The sequence below is a fragment of the Dicentrarchus labrax genome, unplaced genomic scaffold (assembly GCF_905237075.1).
Source record: "Dicentrarchus labrax unplaced genomic scaffold, dlabrax2021, whole genome shotgun sequence".
Lineage (NCBI taxonomy): Eukaryota > Metazoa > Chordata > Actinopteri > Moronidae > Dicentrarchus > Dicentrarchus labrax.
This window is the reverse complement of record NW_026136718.1, coordinates 29,255,357-29,274,724: the sequence shown is the minus strand read 5'-3', so window position 1 is coordinate 29,274,724 and position 19,368 is coordinate 29,255,357. Positions and strand designations below refer to the sequence as shown.

The following is a 19,368-nucleotide window of genomic DNA, read 5'->3' as shown; positions in this document are numbered from 1 at the left end:
TAAGAAAAAACAACCAGTGGTTGCTTTTTAGATGTGTATTTGCTGACTAATATTGAAATGATTGACTTACACTACATGGTGAGTTATTACTGCATTCAGACAGACTGCACTGCACAGAATGCATTTCCTCATTCAGATAAGATTGAATTAAAATTGAATCAATTCTTGGTGAAAACAGTGTTCCAGTTGTCAATCAGAATAAATGCTTGCAGGCAGAGGCACTCACCCATATTCATGTCACCTGCAGCTCTATCAGTGGATGTTGCTGCTTTATTCAGGCTTGTTTTCTGTTTTGAGTATCTCAGCAAAACTGCTGGACCTCGAGTATTAAATATGGAGCTGCAGATCAATATGCGACTGATGGTCTCTGTGGTGCAAACCAAAACAAGATTTCTCAGCCATATGACTAAGCATTTTTATTCCTCTTGATTATTACCCCTCTGTATTTCCCACTGCCTTATGTTGTCCTGATCATATCCTGGAAATACAACCCTGTCACATCTATGGCCTTGTTTTTCAAAACAAAACACTTAACTACCTCAATGCAATTTAATCCCTGTCAGTTTCCATTTATCCTCCTGGATTATTTACTATCGGCTCTGGTATAGAGAGGTCTAAATAGGGAAGTTTTCATAGTCTAGTCTTTTTTTTTTTTTTTTTTTTAAGTGTGCTGCCACTTACAAAACTGTTAGCTAAGCATATTTAACAACCACTCTTTCTTTCACACTCCTACTCCAGTTCTCCTCCAGCATCACATCATGAGTCAGCTGTCATATCACCATCACCGTTCCCACTGGTGAGTAAAAGGACAGCAGTGCAGAAAGACTCTAACTTGGAGTCCAGTGATTTCATTTCCACAGAGGCAGAGCAGGTCCCCCCTGTGAATGTGTATGAATGTTAGTTTCTGTTCGGTGGGCTTTGCCATCGCTGTGTGAATGTGTGTGAAAGGGTGAATGTGGCACATAGTGTAAAAGCGCTTGGAGTGGTCGAAAGACTAGAAAGGTGCTATACAAGTACAGGTCCATTTACTATTTAGTGTAAGAGAACATAGGAGCACTTGCATATACATGACATTCTGCAATTCTGATAGTAGGCTAGAGATAGACAGAAAATTGGGCTAACAGGTTTCTGCATCTAGTCTTGGAGCAGGTTGGGAAAATGTAGGTAGAGAGAGCCAGTGAGTTACAGTCTTCCCCCCGCAGCAGCTGCTGTTGAGCTACAGTAACTAATAATATATATGTATGGAATGTTTTTTCCACCATCACTATTAACATCCATGCCAAGTTTAAGGCCACCGAGCTGCAGGTTTTCCTTATCTCAGGAAGTAATAGGCTTCCACTGTTTCTAAAAAAAATCCATTAAAACCAGGTGGCAGAGACATACTGCTACCTTACCCAAGATACTACACCATTTTATATAACACATCAATTAAGATATATAATCTATAATGTGATTTTATTCTGCACAATCATTGCAGTTGTATCAAAAGCAGTTCTGTTCTGATACAATACAATACAAAATTAGACATATTTTTTCACTGTGTTTAGTTTAACATATAGTAACTTTGAGTAATGAAAAAAACTAAATGTAAATCACATTAAATGCAACAATTAGATTATGACAGTGTGATTAAAAAAGCAGAGACTGAGCCCCAAAGTGTTGCAAGAGAGCTGCCATGATCCTCTTTCAGTACAACAGCCCACATATACTGGAGAAACTACAGCAGCGTCAAAATGGCAGTGAGACACTTGGTTTGTCTATTCTGGGCTACTGTAGAAACATGGCAGTTCAACATGGTGGATTCTGTAGAAGAGGACCCGCTCCCTATGTGTAGTTACTCATTCTAAGGTAACAAAAAACAATTCCTATTTTCAAGTGAAAACATACCTATGAATATTATATTCCTTATATTACTCAATGTTATACACTGGACCTTTAAGGTTTGTTGACTTTGATAAAATTCCAAAGGTCGCAAATTCTACTGGAAGCATATAGTAGACACTCATTTATCTTGAGAGACTATTGACTTACAGAAGCTAGGGTCATATGTGTAAGGAATGATGGTCACTGTAGTTCAATGACAGGCAGTGTAATGTGCCGTATCACAGCAAATATTGTATCATGGTACAAGCAGAAACAACATACACGCAGGCAGATAACATCCATCACTGAAATACATAAATACCATGAGAGCCGCACGTCAAACAGGCTGACAGTGTAACAGGTTCTGACATCATCACTTATGTGGGAGTCACCAGAATTCCCTCCAGGACACAACAGCTGCATGAAGTCTGCCCCAGGACCTGCTACCTCCTGCGATGGTGTAAATCCAGATGCTGCCCTGACAGGCTGCTTCCACCTGAAGTAGCAGCTCCCAACCCCCACCATACTGTATGTAGACCTAGTGAGGCACTACGGCTGCTTTTTAGTGACAAATTTGAAGTGTGTCAGCATGTCTGTAAAAGCAGTCTGTGAGGGGGCACATGCTGAGGGAGGAAATCTTTATTTTATCCCAGAAGTGCTGCTGAGGTCTGTCAGCCTCATTTTATTTTTTTGTGGCCAGAAAAAGAAGCAAATGGCTATCTAGAGTTGGAACTTGTAAAAACAGTAAACCATCACTCATAATCCTGATGTACTCTGGTGCCTCAGAAACATAATGTTCCTCTATTTTACAAACGATAGCAATTTCGAGAACAAATCATTTGGAAGTAAAATATCTAGTTCTATTATTTATGTTAAACAGCTATACTGTTCATGGTTGTACATGAAAAAAAATATTTTGTATAATATGATCCAAATGAAAACATTGTTAATTTCAGTGGTTACTTTCTTATTGAAATCAATGCTGACTCAAAACCTACCTTTCATATTTCACAAGCACACACAGCAGTCGACTGTGGTTAACACATCTATCATTTGAGCACTCCCTTAGTTACACCATGTGACTAGTGATAAGCAGATTAATCGGGCAGACTATCTAGCATTTTTGAGCCAGCGTCTGCGCTAACAAGGCCTATAAGCAAAAAATATCTTCAGACACATCTGCAGGCAGCGTTGTCAGGGTGGCTGCTGTGGAACCATGTTAGAACTCCACCTTGTGAGTTTGGGAAGGCGGTGAAAAAGTTGGTTTGGAGCCCTGTACTACAACTCTCATACATCCTGCTGTATAAATACACCGGCATTTCTTGTAGAATAGAATAGAATAGAATTTAACATGACTTATCTTTGTTTTGATATTGGCATTGTATATTGACCATCAGCAGCACTGCTCTCTAAATATCAGCATCATTACTGAAAAACCCATATCGACCACTACTCATGACTGGAATTGTGGGGTAACCTCTGCAGTGCTCAAGTTACAGAACTTCCCCTTTGCTGGGAGTTCTGACAGTGATGAGTTGCAGTCACCACATCTGGACAAATGACAGCTAATGCAAGTTAGCCCCAATTTCTATAATGCAGGACAAACACAGCACTGCGTGCAGGATCTGCCAATGGCTCGGCAGGTGCTGACATAACACAAAGCCAAAATAAGCCCTAGTGGGAATATTCAGTGTTAATGTTGCAAAGCGGCTAAGCAGGGTGGAGGGATAAAATTGCTAACGGCTAATAGCTATCATTTCAGGGGGTTCTCAAACTCTTTCATGCCCCACCCCACAATAGATGCACATTATATTATTTGTGTTAATAATTTTTTACTTTTAATACAACAGTTGTATCTTCTTTTGAAAAATACTGAAAATATCTACGGTATCATTAGAATTTAGTTTTATAGTTTTCTGTTCAACTATAATATGTCTAATGGTGATAAGTTGTATATATACACTCAGCAGGTACAGGGCTGGAGGCCTGAGCTCAGTGAACTGAAGCAACAAATGATGCCCAGTGAACTGGTTTAGGCATGTCAGTCAGTGTCTTTACCTGCTTGGAGTCCATTTCGTGGATGGGTGCATCAGAGAAGCAGTAATGATGGAAGAGGCCCATCTTCTGGTTGAGCAGGCAGTGGACGACGTGAGCCCTCGCGTTCTGCCACTTAACAAGGCGGACCAGCTCCCGATTCAGAGAGGCGCCCAGGTCCACAGACCAGTTGTAGCTGTACAGAGTCACCTGAAGCAGTGGTGGTCACAATATGACAAATCAAAAACACCACAAAAGAGCTTGCACTTACAATTGGAGAGTACATTTTATCCATTTTTAAAAACTCTTTCTTTTACCCACAAATGATGCACAAATTCAGTAATCCCTGTTTTACTCCCACAGTGACAGTTTAAGCAGTAAAATAATGCAATTACAAACAGGATATGTTGTTTAAAGAATTGCATTACAACTGCATCAATTCTTCTGTGCATTATAATCTCTAACTATATTTACCATACAAACATTCTAACTAAATCTACTATTCTATAAAGCTAATACCTGTGTCATGCCAATGTAATACCCTTTAGTTACCAGTATAATCAATTAAAGCTGCAATAGGTATCTTTCATAAAATCCAATATTTGTCTCTAACAAATAGCCCAAACTGGAGAGTAGTATTTCAGAACCCAGTCATCATGGCTAAATATGGAAAATCTTCAGGATTATGTTGGAGGGGTTGTGGCCACCTGGAGGACAGCGGAAGCACGGTGAGGGTCATCTTTTTTGACTTCTCCAGTGCTTTAACACTATCCAGCCGTCACTGCTCAGAGTGAAGATGGAAAGTGTGGGAGTGGACCAACAACTGGCTGCATGGACAATAGATTATCTAAGCAACAGACCACAGTATGTGAGGCTCCAACACTGTGTGTCTGACGTTGTGCTCTGCAACACAGGTGCCCCTCAGGGTACGGTGCTCTCTCCCTTTCTCTTCACCCTTTACACCTCGGACTTTACCCACAATTCCACACTCTGCCACATCCAGAAGTTCTCAGATGACACAGCCATTGTTGGATGCGTTTCTGAGGGGAATGAACTGGAATACAGGACTGTCATCAGGGACTTTGTCAGCTGGTGTGAGCTCAACCAGCTTCAGCTAAACACTAGCAAGACGAAGGAGATGATCGTTAACTTCAGGAGGAAAACATCCCAATTCACCCTGGTGAACATCCAGGGATTGGACGTTGAGGTGGTAGAAAATGACAAATTCCTGGGTGTTCACCTCAATAACAAACTGGACTGACAACACCCATGATCTCTACAAGAAGGGCCAGATTCGCCTCCACCTACTGAAGAGACTGAGGTCCTTCGTAGTAAGCAGGGCTCTCCTCAAGACTTTTTATGACTCTGTGGTGGCTTCAGCCATCTTCTATGCTGTGGTCTGCTGGAGAGGGGGCAGTACGGACAGGGACAGGAAGAGACTCAATAAACTGATCAGGAGAGCGAGCTCTGTCCTGGTCTGTCCTCTGGACTCCATACAGGAAGTGGGTGAGAGGAGGATGTTAGTGAAGCTGACATCCATCATGGACAACACCTCTCACCCCCTACATGACACTGTGGGGTCCCTGAGCAGCAGACTGTTACACCCACGGTGTAAGAAGGAGAGGTTCCGAAGGTCTTTCATCCCTGCCGCTGTCAGACTCTACAACACCTGATCAATGTTGTAGTTTCTGTTTTTTTTTTTCAAATTACCACCATACCATAGTTTAGTTTCTATCATAGTTTTTTATATCTGTATTTATTCATTTCAAGTAATTGCTGCTCTGACAAGGAAATTTCCCCGTTGTGGGATTAATAAAGTAATACAATACAATATCCAAGAGACCTCTAACTGGGATGTACTGGGAAAGTAGAATTAATCTTCAGTGCAAAATTAAACTTCGACCTAAAGTTATTCATCTTATGAAATCAGATGGTAAAAAACAAAATGTGTTTATTAAGGACCTTGCCTATACTATCCAAAATAACTATTGGAATCTTATGGTCGCAGCAAGAGCCCCCTTACATAAAACAGTGGCAGCAAACGGTGAATGAGGTGATCATCGTGGAAGAGGACACAGCTACCATACAGCTGAAAAATGACTTTTTATGGAGATATGGTCACAATGGATACTAACTATGTCAAAGAAAGAGCTAAAGCACAGAAAACTGCCATTTCTCCCGTTTCTTTTCTCTTTGTTTTTGTATTATTATTTTATTGTCTGCTTAGTGTTTTCTTCAGGTACATTAGGTTTGCGGTTGGCTTATCCGTCTCTATTTCATGAAATCCGTATGTAAAGATATATACTTATTTGGCCCTTTAAAGTTATTTCAAATGGTAAAGGTTAGTGGATGAGCTATAATCTTTAAAATATAACTCACATAGGTGAAATAAAGCCATTTGGGGTCAGAAAAGACCTTTCAGTTAGTTCAGTTTTTGGCAAGCAGAAAAATGCATTTAATGAGATGGTTTGGCCCTTAAAAGATATTTCAACTGGTAAAAATTATAATGCAGAGATTATTTACTAAATGATGAAAGTCCTAAAAACAAAAACAAAAACAAAAAAACAGAATTATTAACCCAGTTTCCAATGTCCAGGTGTTTCCATGACTCTCTAAATTCTGTGTGGGAACCCTGTAAGTATCTGCATGCTGACATCCTACTAGAGGTAAGTGAGACTTTGTTTTGGTGAAGCAGCTGGACCAGAGATGTATTCACAGCTCAAACAAACAGAACCTTTGAATTTCTAAGAGCTCTGTCTTGTTCTCTGCCTGGCCTGAGGGCTATTCACAATACAGAAGATCCACATGCCAAATCACCTTTTTGTCCAGGACACTGATGAAGAGGAACCTCTGGCGGGGAGCCAGTCCTGCACCGGCCTGGCCAGGACTGAACCAATCACTCTGCTCCAGAGCCTCGAAGCGCTGGAAGCCCTTATGAGCTGGGCAGAGGAGAGAGAAACTCAGTGAGGTGGAAAAGCAATATGAATCAAAGGCAGACGGCAGCCGTGGCAAGTCCTTCCACACGGGCTCCCTGCTGACTGTTAGGACATTCTTTCATCTGTTCTCTACCTAACTGAGGGCTTACAGTCACTGGACAGCACTGTACCATTACTTTGAGATCAACTTTTTACATGTAATTACTTTTCATTTGTGCATTTATTGGGGGGACAGGCTCACTGGGTCTTTATAAGCCAAGTGCACTGAATTAACCAGGATTCTCTGAGAGCTTTGCAAGGTTTGACTGAAAAATGGGTGAAACACAGAGCATTTATTCTTTGCATTCCACACTAACGTGAGGGATATTTTCCAGATTCCATCCATTTTCCATTTCCATACCTATCTGTAGATGTTGTAGATACTCTATCTTAGCAGGAAGGAAACAGAAAATGATCAGGCAATGGTATTTACCAGATTCAAATTCAACTTGCAGAAGACTTAATGTGTGCTTCAACTTTTTAAAGCCAAAGGAGAAAAAGCAGCTTTACAGCTATTTATTACTGCAATGGAACAATAAAACTGCACTATAATTTATATATATTTGTTTTTATTATCTTGTCAATGTCTAATTTACTTCACTCTATCAGTTTTTAATTTATTCCATTTTCCCTTTCAATGTCTTTTAAACCAACTAAATTATCAGTATTTGTAGCCATACTCTGAATGGGTGGGGTGTAAAAAGATATGTGGGTTGTACTTGAGTCTATTGTGGGCAGGGCTTACTGAACTTGTAATTTAAGCCTGCAAGTGATATGGGTTGATTAGAAGTTGCTATATTTATTAGAAAACTTTTTTTTTTTTTTACTAGTTTTACTATTTTTTGATCACAAGAGTAAGATCATTATTTAGAGAGCAAGTTCTTTTATATAAAAGTTGCTATATTTACATGTATGGAGCATTGTAAGTACATCATCTGTACCAAACACTTGAGTACTCGTTCAACCCTACTACTTAACTTATTGTTGTAAGTAACTGAAGTTATAAATGATTCAAATTCAAAAATTTAGTTACCATAAAACTAAAGAATCCAATTGAAAGCAGGCCCGCTTTTCTAGCTTGGTGTGGCTTCACATTTTGATTAATAAACGCAGGTCTCAACTAGAGGCCTGGTCTGGATTTTATAGAAGTACTTTGGATGTATAAAACCTCTTAAAATGATGCATGAGCGAGTTCTAAGCTACACAAATGTAAATGTTTAAACTTTTCTTTTCTTTTTGTTGGACATGCTACACATCAATAGACAGGCATCATAGATTCTCCACAATTCAATTGTTCGGTTCAGTCACATCAATGTATCAAAGTTCATTTGAATGATTTGTTATTCAATAGCCACATTTTTATATACGTAGTATGTATAGTAATAATTTTCATACTGGTTAAAACAAACAATTTGATAGTATTTCCCATATTTGTTGAGCAAGAGTTTTGTATGAAAAGGATTAAAGGCCTGTCCCATATAGAGGCCTGAGGCCTGTTCCAAATCAAGGCAGGTTGAAATCAGAGATTGAAGCAAATAAAACAAACAAAAAACAAAAGCTCTATCTCTGTAGGGATCCTTTCCATAATGTTGTCTCTTAGAATAACAATCTGAGCTTGTCAGTGGCATAAACTTTTAATGGACGTACTTTTAATGGACTAAGGATTTATTTCGACCCAAGCAGAGTTGGTGATTGTTGGAACAATGGAAAGACTTACAAAGACGGTTTTGGTGAGTTTTACTTTGTTTCTGTCTACTTTAAGTGAAGGTACTACAAGAATTTTCGGTGGAAGTACTTCCATCTAATTCTGCGAATTAAGTGTAAATTTCAACCAAACCAGCGTCAGTGATTGTTGGAAGACTTTTGCCAGTTTTTGGTGAGCTTTTATTTTGTTTTTTTTGGTGAGCTTTTATTTTGTTTGTTTTGGTCTGAGATACTGGCGCTCTAGTGTGACAACCAATTTCGAGTGGATTTCGTAAACATATAACCTTTAATTAACCTCTCCAAAATCACAGATGCCCCTTTTAATTACTTGACTGTGCTTTGTGCCACGCACCTTGACCCGCAAAAATAGGGCCCAATGTCTCTGTTTTATGCCTTATGTAAAGACGTAAAACATTTGAATTGCTTTTGTGCAAAGAAAAACAAAAATATACATGAAGCACTACATTTCTATCATAAAAAGCATTCAAAACATCCCATCAGCATCAATGTGTTAAGCTGAAAGGCCAACTTACGTGTGAACCTATTTAGCACTGGGGTGTTTTCCTCATCTGAACTGTCTTCTGTAGGCAAACAGAGATGGTACAAACAGCAAGGCGCATGGACAGTGAGACACACAGCTCGACACAAACTGATGTAAGCAGACACTTGCAAAATAACAGTTAATGTTAGACGGCTGCCAGCACGGACGCAGAAACACAGTTCTCAACACAGAGTCAAAGAGCAGTAGCAAGGACAGCATGTTAAAAGCCTCAACACAGGACATTCATGCTTGGACCTCTTCCTCTACACTGCTCAGGAGGTTAAAACAGGTGTTAGCAACATGCTGCTGAGTTTATTGAAGTCTTCACACTGTCACTAATACAGGCCTTCATAAAAATTATGCAATATCAGCTCCTCTGGATACCTTATGGTCTCCTTATGCTCACTTAAATTACACTGTAAAACATTTCTTTCTTTTCTTTACTATTAGAGTATTCTCTTCAAATTTTAAGTCTCTATTTGTATTCCCTTCATAGTTATGGCTTAAAAAAGAGGTCTGATATCACAGTTAGCAATGAATATTCTGATAAAGGTGAGTGGCTGGGGCATTTCCTACATTTGGACTGACATTAGAGCAGTGGAGTCTGATTGACTAGAGAAACAAAAGAAAAGGATTTTTTGAGGGAAGCCAACCTTGAACTACAAGTCCCAGAAAGCATTGTAGAAAAACAAACATCCAATTACTGAGCTTTAAATCCTCTGACTGTGCTGCTAATGGTGAATAAGGTATAAGGTTTGGGATGTATAGAACTTGTTTGATAAACACAGCAGATGCAGTTACCTTACTTTTCAGACCGGCTTGTAATTTTGTTTCTGACTTCAAAATATTCTTAATATTTTGGCCCGTGATTAGACCAGAAAACACAGCACTGCATTAGAGAAATCCAAGGGTCTGCATTCGTCGTCCATGTTGCTTCATGTGAGACAATGAAATACGATCCAAAACGTATAATACAGTTAAACAGGATTTTGCGTTTTTTTTTGAAAATCATGCAGTAACAACAGAATTTTGCCATTTAAGGTTATAAAGGTATTATGTGCTCAGACTCCCTTAGAGTTATTTCCAAATTTCCAAGTTTGCAACCACAGCCAGAACATAGAATTTTGGTTCTATTACATTGGGCTTCTCATGCTATTGTTACAGTCAAATGGCCATTAACAGGAACGCCAGCTTCATTACTATTATTTGTGTGGTTTCAGTTTAGTCCTTTTTTTGGAAATGTATTCATTAACACTAAGTGCTTGTTAGCTTCTCAGTCACTGAGTCATGGATAGATGCAAAAGTTCAGATTCATTTGCTGCTGCAGCCTCTACATGCAACATCTAAACAGGAGAGTAAACAGTCAGAATAGAGTATTTGAAAACCTAACTGACTATAGATTATCAATGGACTGATAACCATTTATTGTGTTGCAATGTGTATGGTAAACAGTTAAGTAAGCAGTGCAGGAATGAGCATTGAGGCCGTATGTGGCTGCTGTGATTGTTCGGAGACACTGGCTTTCGCAGTTACCTTGCTCTGTGCTACAGTGCCACTGATAGAAGTTGCGGCCAATGAGAATGAAGCTCCTAGTGGCGCCTGGAGGCTGGCTGAGGTTCTGGACAAGAGGGAAGGGTACAAACATGTCTCCAGATGGGGGGCAGCTAAAAAGGAAGAAAAGAAACGGAGAAAACCATTATTGCGGTACATATTAACACAACACTGGTCTTCGATGTACCTTACATGTGTGAGAATGAAGGGCTGTCAGACTGTTCCTAAGTCCTGCCCCTTCAGGACTTAGGTTTCAGTCAAAACCTCATGGATGTATTGAGAAGAACTAGACACAGTGTTGGGGGCGGGCTCCATTCATTCCTTTTGAAGCTGTTCAGTGGCTCATATATGTTGCTTTTATCTTCTTTTTTTATCTTTAAAATGTGGTTGCCTTCAACATAGATTAGTCTAGCACATAGCATATCTAAGTACAGGAAAGTAGAAAGTTGACTGAGGTTTTGACCAAGGCTTGCTTGGAGCACAGGGCAAAAAGGGGCAGGACTTAGGAAGGGTCAATTGTCAGCTGAACTGAAAGCGATAAAAACTATCCAAATTTCGCTGCACGCTGCACCTGAGATAGCTGAAGTCTATGCATTGTGAATAGTTGGAACATCAGTATGTAAGCAGTCAGCTTTTATTCAACTAGGTAAGCTCATTAAAACCATGGCTATATAACAGCAATAATAAAGTAAATTTCACAGCACTATGTGGCAGCGTCACTTTTGATTTTCATAAAGGAAGGATGAGGATATGTATAGTATATTACAGTTTTGAACAAAATTACCAAACATTTCATACTCGGCACAAACAACTCACCTTTTCTTTTCAAATGCCTTCACTGTTGTATCACTGGCAAGAGAACTGACCAAATTGACAATCTCTGCCAAGATGGAAGGCAGAAGGAAGTGAGAAGCAATTTCAGCAGTGCACTGCTGAATGGAAGGGCAGCCTGTTTACCAGCAGCCAGGTCAGAGGGAAAAACAGAGATACAGAGAGTGAGTACTTCAGCTTACACAATATAAAATATCTCATCCTGAAGATGCTGTCTTTCTGATAAAGGTTTTCCTATTCTTGCAGAAAATATAGGAGAAGTAAATAACACTTACCAAGTTTAGACATGAAAGTGATCCAAGGCTGGCAGGTGACCTGGTAGATGGGGTGCAGAGTTCCCACATCTCCCTCCTCCAGCTGAGACACCTGCCTCCTACACAGCAACAAAACATCCCTACTGCATTAAGACAGCTTTACAGGCCCAATAGAAGTAAAAGAGGTTTAAGGGCTTGTTGATCGCTGTCAATAATAAGTGATTTCTTGGTCAAGTGCTGGGAGTTTTGGCTTTCACAACTCGATCTCACATGACATTTTCACATTTGTGAGTTTTCACACATTAGCAATTGGTTCTGGTTATTTTTAAAACTGAAATACGGCTCACACGGCTACGTAAACGGCTTATTTCTCCATAAGACTGCATGCTCTCATTTTGTATTGCAGCCAATGGAGCTGCCCCCTGCTGGCCATGACACAGAATGATGGTTTAAGACAATTGCCACGTTAGCTTCACTTCACAGACCCGGAAGCTCTGTCTATTCTATATACAGTACTGTCAAAGAGTTGGTGTCATGACAGAGTTAATATGGAGAACGTGTAACATGCAAACATTTACCTACTTCAACATCCAGTAGAATAGAGTAACATTGTCATTCATCTGGACACACGTTTGTGTCATCCTGATGATTCTAATAAATACTCTCCTTTCAGCTCTGGTTTGGTCTCAACCAAGTCTTAAAATATCTAGCACTTTAGATGGTCCACTATGTTCACCAGCTAGTCTCTAAATGTATCTATCTATATTTTGGTTGGACAGAAAACCATACCACTAAGACACTCCGCACAGGGTAAATAAATAAATGTATTGATTGCTTTAAAAACATACATGTACATTTCACACTTTCTATTTTAGTCAGGTTAGATGCAGATTCTGATTAATCTCTTTCAGTAAAAGTCAAATCTTTGCAGCTTTATTAATAATTAAATGCAGTGATGTTACTGATATAGTTGCAGCTGTAACCCACCTCTGAGCCTGCTCCAGCTCCACAGCGATAGCTTTCTCCTGGCTCCACTGCTGCTTCACGTTCTCCGTCTTGTGTCTTCGTCGTGCTGCTCGTCCCTCCTCTCCTTTTTCTTGCACTATGTCGTCAGTTGTCTTAGGGCTCCCAAGCTCTGATGATTCTGGCTTACTCTGCAAGAATGGAAAGTGTTATAAAATATATAATGTTACAAAGAGTTCGGTTTATACCTGCTCTATTTGAAAAGTGTCCTGAGATAACTTCTGTTATGAATTAGCACTATACAAATAAAATTGAATGGGACACATTTGAGTCGCAAATAACCGATATAAGCTCTGTGAAAAGTAGAAACCACAAACAAGGTTCCATCCGAAGTCTTAGGTGGTGCACTGGCTCATATAAAGTCTAAAATGTAGCAAGACGTTCCTCAAAAGATATTAATGCTAACTGATATAAAAATAATCCTACAAATAGCCAGTGACTTGCATACTGGTCTAGACTGAGATTGTTGTCATGAAGTTTTCAGCAGTTTTTGGCCATGTTGTAGGCTAATGATTTAGGGTGCAGAGTTAATGAATTTGCATTTCCATGACCTATGACATGAATATTAGCTTTATATGCCCCAGAAAGCTAGCCCTGAGTGTCCAAGATTGTCCCTGTACAGCAGGGTATCATCTGCATAATAATGGACACTGGTAATATACAGTATGTCTTCTTATAGGGCCTAAAGGTAAAACATGAACAGGGAACAGGACTTGTAGAAGTGAAGAAGTAGAAGTGACCCATAGTTTTGTAGTGCAGAGTCTATGAAGATAGACCTTTGTCATAGCAACCATTTTGACATGAAATAGTAGGGTAAACACAGGTGTTACCAATGATACTAATTAGGGTTCTGTTCCATTCAGGTCAAACAGAGTCAAGGTGCTGCTATTGTGCACGTTGGCTCACTGGAAAGGCCCAGCTACACTAAATGGAATGGATCCTTAATTTGTATGATTGGTAACATCTGTGTTTACCCTACTATTTCATGTCAAAATGGCTGCTGTGAAAAAGGTCTATAAGAGACTTTTCTGGTTTTTAATTAAAATCAATACATACATTGATCAAGTTCAGTTTAGAGATTGGCTTATTTGTTCATGACATTTTGGTCTGTTGGTATTAAATTATTAATGATAAACAGACAGAGGTTAAACACTGAATCAGTAGGAAGGTAGGTGTTATTATTTCAGTTAGAAAATTAAAAAGAAAATCAAAGAATAACTACAGTTTTATTAATTTAATTTTTCAATTCAATTCAATTTTATTTGTATAGCGCCAATTCATAACAGAAGTTATCTCAGGAGAATTTTCAAATAGAGCAGGTCTAGACCGTATTTATATGATTTTTTACAATATATTTACAATAATATGTTATGTCAAGTATTGTAATAAATACTAAAGCACCACAGAGCAGAGAGCCACAATGAAAGCTCACCAGTATGTCCCAGAAGCTACGGCGGGTGCTCTTGCTGGTGGGTGTTGTGGACTCGGGTGTGCTGGTCCCTGTCACAGGGATGCCAACCACAGCTTGGGTTAAGGTGATAGGAGAAGGGCTGGTTTTAAAGACCCGTGAGCCGCTGCGCTGTCTGGGGCTGTCCTTAGCTTCTTTCACTTCAGGCAAAGTAATCAACAGTCCTAAAGACACATTTCAGAAAGAGATGACCACAAAGAAGTAAAATTTACATCTTATGTCACAGAGTAGTTTTGAGTCCCTTTGAACTAAAATTCCACTAGCGGCTGTGGCTCAGAGGTAGAGCGGAGCGGGTCGTCCACTAATCCCACTCAGAAGGTTGGCGGTTCGATCCCTTGCTCCCTTCGCTGCATGTTGAAGTGTCCTTAAACAAGATACTGAACCCCAAATTGTTCCTGATACTGTGCATTGGTTTGAATGTGTCTAAATGCTTTATGTTTCTGATGAGCAGTTAGAACCTTGCATGGCAGCCACTGGCATGTAGTGTACAGTGCTTTGAGTGGTCAAACAACAAGAACTAGCTTAAGAAGTGCAGTCCATTAACCATTACTCAACCGGGTTTACATTAGATTACATTTTAGGGTGTTGTTTTTCTTAGAAAGGTCCAGTTTGTAAAATTTGGTATGATCTATTGTCAGAAATTGAATATAATATTGACAGTAATATTTTCATTACAATATAATCACCTGAAAAATTAGAACCGTTGTGTTACCTTAGAATGAGTTGTTTTTATCGACTGAGGGAGTGGAGACCATGTTTCTACAGTAGCCCAGAACGGAGAAACCAAACACTGGCTCTAGATAGGATCTTTGCTTTTTCTGCGAGTTTTGGTTGTGGGGCAGAGAGGGTGTTGCGATCTGCAACTTCACCACAAGATGCCACTAAATCCTACACACTGGCCCTTTAATGCTATACAGTGCCCTTCCCCATGCAATTAAACAAATAACCATTTGGTGATGACCTCACCTTTAGCCTCTTCTCTCTGAGCTTTGGTTGTGGGGCAGAGCGCCCCCAGGCAAAGAGGATTTGGCAAGACTCTCAGCTCCATGACAACGTCACACAGTGCGTGACGCAACGCCCCCTGCAGTTTATCACTCAGCTGTAAGGGACTGACATTGCCTTGTTCCCAGATGTCAAAACGCACATACAGCTGTGGTTCTGTTGGAAGACAAACAGACACAACTAGGATAGGTATGTTTTAACACTTTGACATCGATAAAAATGGATAAAAACATTAGACAAAACAGTAGAGAGGAAAATCCTGTTGACTCCTACCCACCTAATACGTTGTTTTAGTTCCTAAAAGGGGATAAATGGTAGATTTAAAATAGATAAAATAGATAAATAAGATCGTATCCCCTCTGGGATGCCCTTTGTCCACCCAAACAGGGTCTGAGAAGCGCTGATTTTTAAGGTGGAGCTGCTTTATTCTGTGTTTTTAGCAGTTTTAATCAGTTAGTCAGTTTGTTTTGGAGAGGAGGAGACCTCTGTGGATAATTGGGCTCCCGGTAGAAACCTCCTGAACCATGAACACTGAAGGAATCCTAACCGGGAGAAGCTGACTGCAATGACGGCAATGGTGGTGCAATGATGCCAAGACAACAACTTCCACGCTACACCATCAAACTTCATCTTTTGTTATTGTTTTGACGTGAGAGACCCCATAGGGGCAGAAATGACATGTTTTGCGTTTAATATTGGATCAGCAGTACTAACTGTTCCCCCGACCTGAGATAAAGCATATTAATTACCTCCACCATGGTGTCATTTCTTTAAATTGAAATATAAAAACAGCACAGGACATATACTGTACAGTAAACACTTCAAGTTACATAAAACACAGAAAGTACAAGACAATGATTCTTCACTTGTACAGGCGGATGAATAAATAATAATGCTCATTCTCCTGCCTTCTGTTCTCTGCTGCTTCTTTCATACACTCTACGTTGATCCCACCAGTGTTTCATCAACATTTCACATCATGCACTTTTAATACTTTGGGTAACCTTTGATTAACATGTCTTCAAACTATATACTAGTGCACAGATGGGGACATGTATTATGACTGTCACTGCACAGTAATGTTTTAATGAAGTCAAGCCACCATTGGAAGATGGCTCTATTTTTAATCTCCAAAACAGCTGGAGTCTTTGTATGGCATTTCTTTTCTGTTGAAACACCAACTACAGAGTATGACTAACACTTTACAAAACACAATTATATTAATAAGCTCCCAAAACTAAAATTTAATTTTGATTTATGGCACTGTAATGCAGTGTCACATTGACAAATTTAGCCTCCAGGAACAATATTCTCCTCAGATTAAAGAGTTGTATTCATTAATCAGGAAGATTTACTCCTCATTCAATTTCCGGGGCATTTAGTATTTAGACTTTAAATTTTTAACAGCCGGACTGTTACCCAATGACATAGCTCAACATTTATTACTGTAATTAATCCATTTCAAAATTAGTGCAGTTTATACAACGAAATGATTCCTGGCACTTGCTGAAACCTTGTAACTAATATACAATGTTAAATATATATAATATATCCAATATATCGGTTCATCCCTAGCAATGGCTGTTTCTTTATGATGTAAGTCTTCAACCACGTGGTCACTGGGTAGTTCCATTCTCATGCTTTGCACTGTATAAAGTAATTTTATAAACTATACTATTTATATTTATATATATATATATATATATATATATATATATATACACAGACACACTGTTGTGACAGTTTCATTTCTCAGCGTCAATAAAGTTGACTTTACGCTACCTTACCTTACCATATCATTAGGGACAGTAATTGCATTCATGTGTGAATATGTGACAACTCAATGAAAACAAATGCATGCAGGGTGAAGAAGAAAAAGCTACACTTAATTACTAGAGACATTTTTGGACCTTCATTTTTGCTTCATCTTGCATTTTCTGACATTTAGGCACACTACTGCTTCAAGGCTCCATTAAATCATGACCTTCATGTCATCAGTAAACTGAGCATGTTCACGTTTTACCGATTATTTAGCTTTATATGACAGGACTAGGGACTAAAATGAAGACTTTCTTGCTGGCTGCTTTTGCACTGAAGGTTTATTTGGTTTTACCTACATTTGTTTTGTCACTTCCTTATCCTCTATCTGACTCTAACCACCCATCAGGGTGCAAGTGCTAATTTGTTGTGTTTACCTGCACCTGAGATGCCGTTGATTGAGTACACTTTACCCACAGTGGTCAGCTCATCGAAATGGTCACGATGTAGGGGGATTGTGCAGTTCTCTGATCTCTGCGGTCGGGCACAGTCTTGAGCTTGAACCTGAAGGGGACGACCACAGGCGTCCACAAATGAGAGGGCGATGCAGGCAATTCCTGAAAAAAAGCAGAGGGATGCACCAATGACCAATGAACTTATACAGAACATTAAAAACTGAAATCTAGTCGGCTCATTAGGATTCCAATTTCTGCTGCTTTCAGAGTCACAAATGATTTGTTTTCCTTCGCAATCATACAAACATCCGTGACAAGGAAACAATTTTCATACAGCCTTGGGGTTATAATAGGCAAATAACCATTTGTATAAAAAAAAATGGAAAGGGAATATTTTGTTTTAATTGCCATAGTGTCTGTCATCTTATCCTTCTCTTTTGTCACAGCATCATTAATATCATTGAAAAGGGCAGTCAACCTGTGATCCTCATTCTCATGAGCCTCATCACATCACCTCATAACACCACTTGTGTGAGACAGCGATGGGTTAGCTTTGACACCAGCTATTATTGCACAGTGAGTAAGCAGTGCCATGCATGGAGGGGGGTGGATGTCTTGCCTCCTGTCTCTTACAGACAGAGATGAGACACAGATGCATTTTAGCATGTAAAATTTCCGATACTAGTTTAATCACACTAAGATATATATATATTTCATCAAAATCTGATTAACTGAATATTAGTGCTGTCAGTTAAACGCATTATTAACAGCGTTAACGCAAACCCAATTTTAACGGCGTCAATTTTAATTCAATTCAATTAACATTCGATTTGACCTAGCACACTTTGTAGTTTTTTTCACATGCTCAACAACTAGTAACGTTAGAAAAACTAAAACACCACACCGGATCTAGCTAGATACAAAACAACAGGCACGCCGCACACACTTGTTTAAGAGTAGTAGACGTTACGTTTTGAGTGGATGGCGAGTGCGAGACGCCAAAATGGATGACAATAATATTCTGAATGGAAAGTTTACTTTTAAAAAGTTGCCAAATGGTTCCATTGACAAGACCAAAGTGATCTGTGTGTTTTGTCGTTGTGAACTGAGCTATCATCGCAGCACGTCCAGTCTGAAATACCACTTGATGGCCAAGCACATAGCTGAATTCTCCACCCCCTCGTCAAAGCCAGGCGACAATGGATGACTTTTCAATAAAAACAACATTTGCACAAAGCAAGCCGATCCACTTTTCCATGCTGATAAGAGCATTAAAATGAGAAAAAAATAATGGGACAAAAAGAAATCAAGGGACATTTAGAATAGATAAAAATGTGCGATTAATTGCGAGTTAACTATGACAGTATTGCGATTAATCGCGATTAAATATTTTAATCGTTTGACAGCACTACTGAATATATACACCAAAATCATAAAACCATATCATTATCCGTTCACTATGAGAGGGAAGCTATTACTTGTACGGAACCCCTAAAGGGACATGGAAAAAAAAAAAAAATTTAAACATTTCTCATGCGCACAAGATACTTTCTCATGCTCACGAGAAACCTTAGATTAAGCACAGGCAGTTGTGCTTCCTGTGCGTATGCCTCTAGGCTCATTAACTGCAGTCAAGCCAGCCGTTACTAGAGTGGCCATTCGTCCGGCTTTAGGCCGGACAGTCCGGCTTTTAAATGCCCTGTCTGGCTGCAGGCGCAGCCTTAAGCCGGACACTCATTTGTCCTCCTTTTGAGAAAATAACAAAAAAGGTCCACCTTTTGACACATTACCTTGTTAGTTTAATACGTATTGGCTAAAAATGTGTGTCAAAAAAGCTGTGTCAAAATAAGTAATTTCATTAGTTACATTTTCGTGTCCTGACCTATCAACCCATGGCTAATTTTAATAT

At 39.3% G+C, this 19,368-nt stretch overlaps 1 protein-coding gene across 11 annotated transcripts in view; it reads right to left on the bottom strand.

The window, feature by feature from the left end:
* szt2 (SZT2 subunit of KICSTOR complex) overlaps positions 1–19,368 on the bottom strand; it is a 117,416-nt gene that overhangs the window by 34,479 nt on the left and 63,569 nt on the right. For 7 of the 11 annotated variants that reach the window (XM_051377725.1, XM_051377721.1, XM_051377726.1 and 4 more), the window contains 10 exons: positions 17,442–17,621; positions 15,211–15,426; positions 14,209–14,408; positions 12,741–12,907; positions 11,775–11,872; positions 11,485–11,617; positions 10,651–10,781; positions 9,110–9,157; positions 6,715–6,836; positions 3,922–4,107 (listed from right to left, as the gene is read on the bottom strand). In XM_051377725.1, coding sequence (XP_051233685.1) covers positions 3,922–4,107; positions 6,715–6,836; positions 9,110–9,157; positions 10,651–10,781; positions 11,485–11,617; positions 11,775–11,872; positions 12,741–12,907; positions 14,209–14,408; positions 15,211–15,426; positions 17,442–17,621 — 1,481 coding nt within the window. The remainder of the gene's footprint in view (positions 1–3,921; positions 4,108–6,714; positions 6,837–9,109; positions 9,158–10,650; positions 10,782–11,484; positions 11,618–11,774; positions 11,873–12,740; positions 12,908–14,208; positions 14,409–15,210; positions 15,427–17,441; positions 17,622–19,368) is intronic. The other 4 variants (XM_051377722.1, XM_051377727.1, XM_051377728.1 and 1 more) reach the window with 1 other exon arrangement.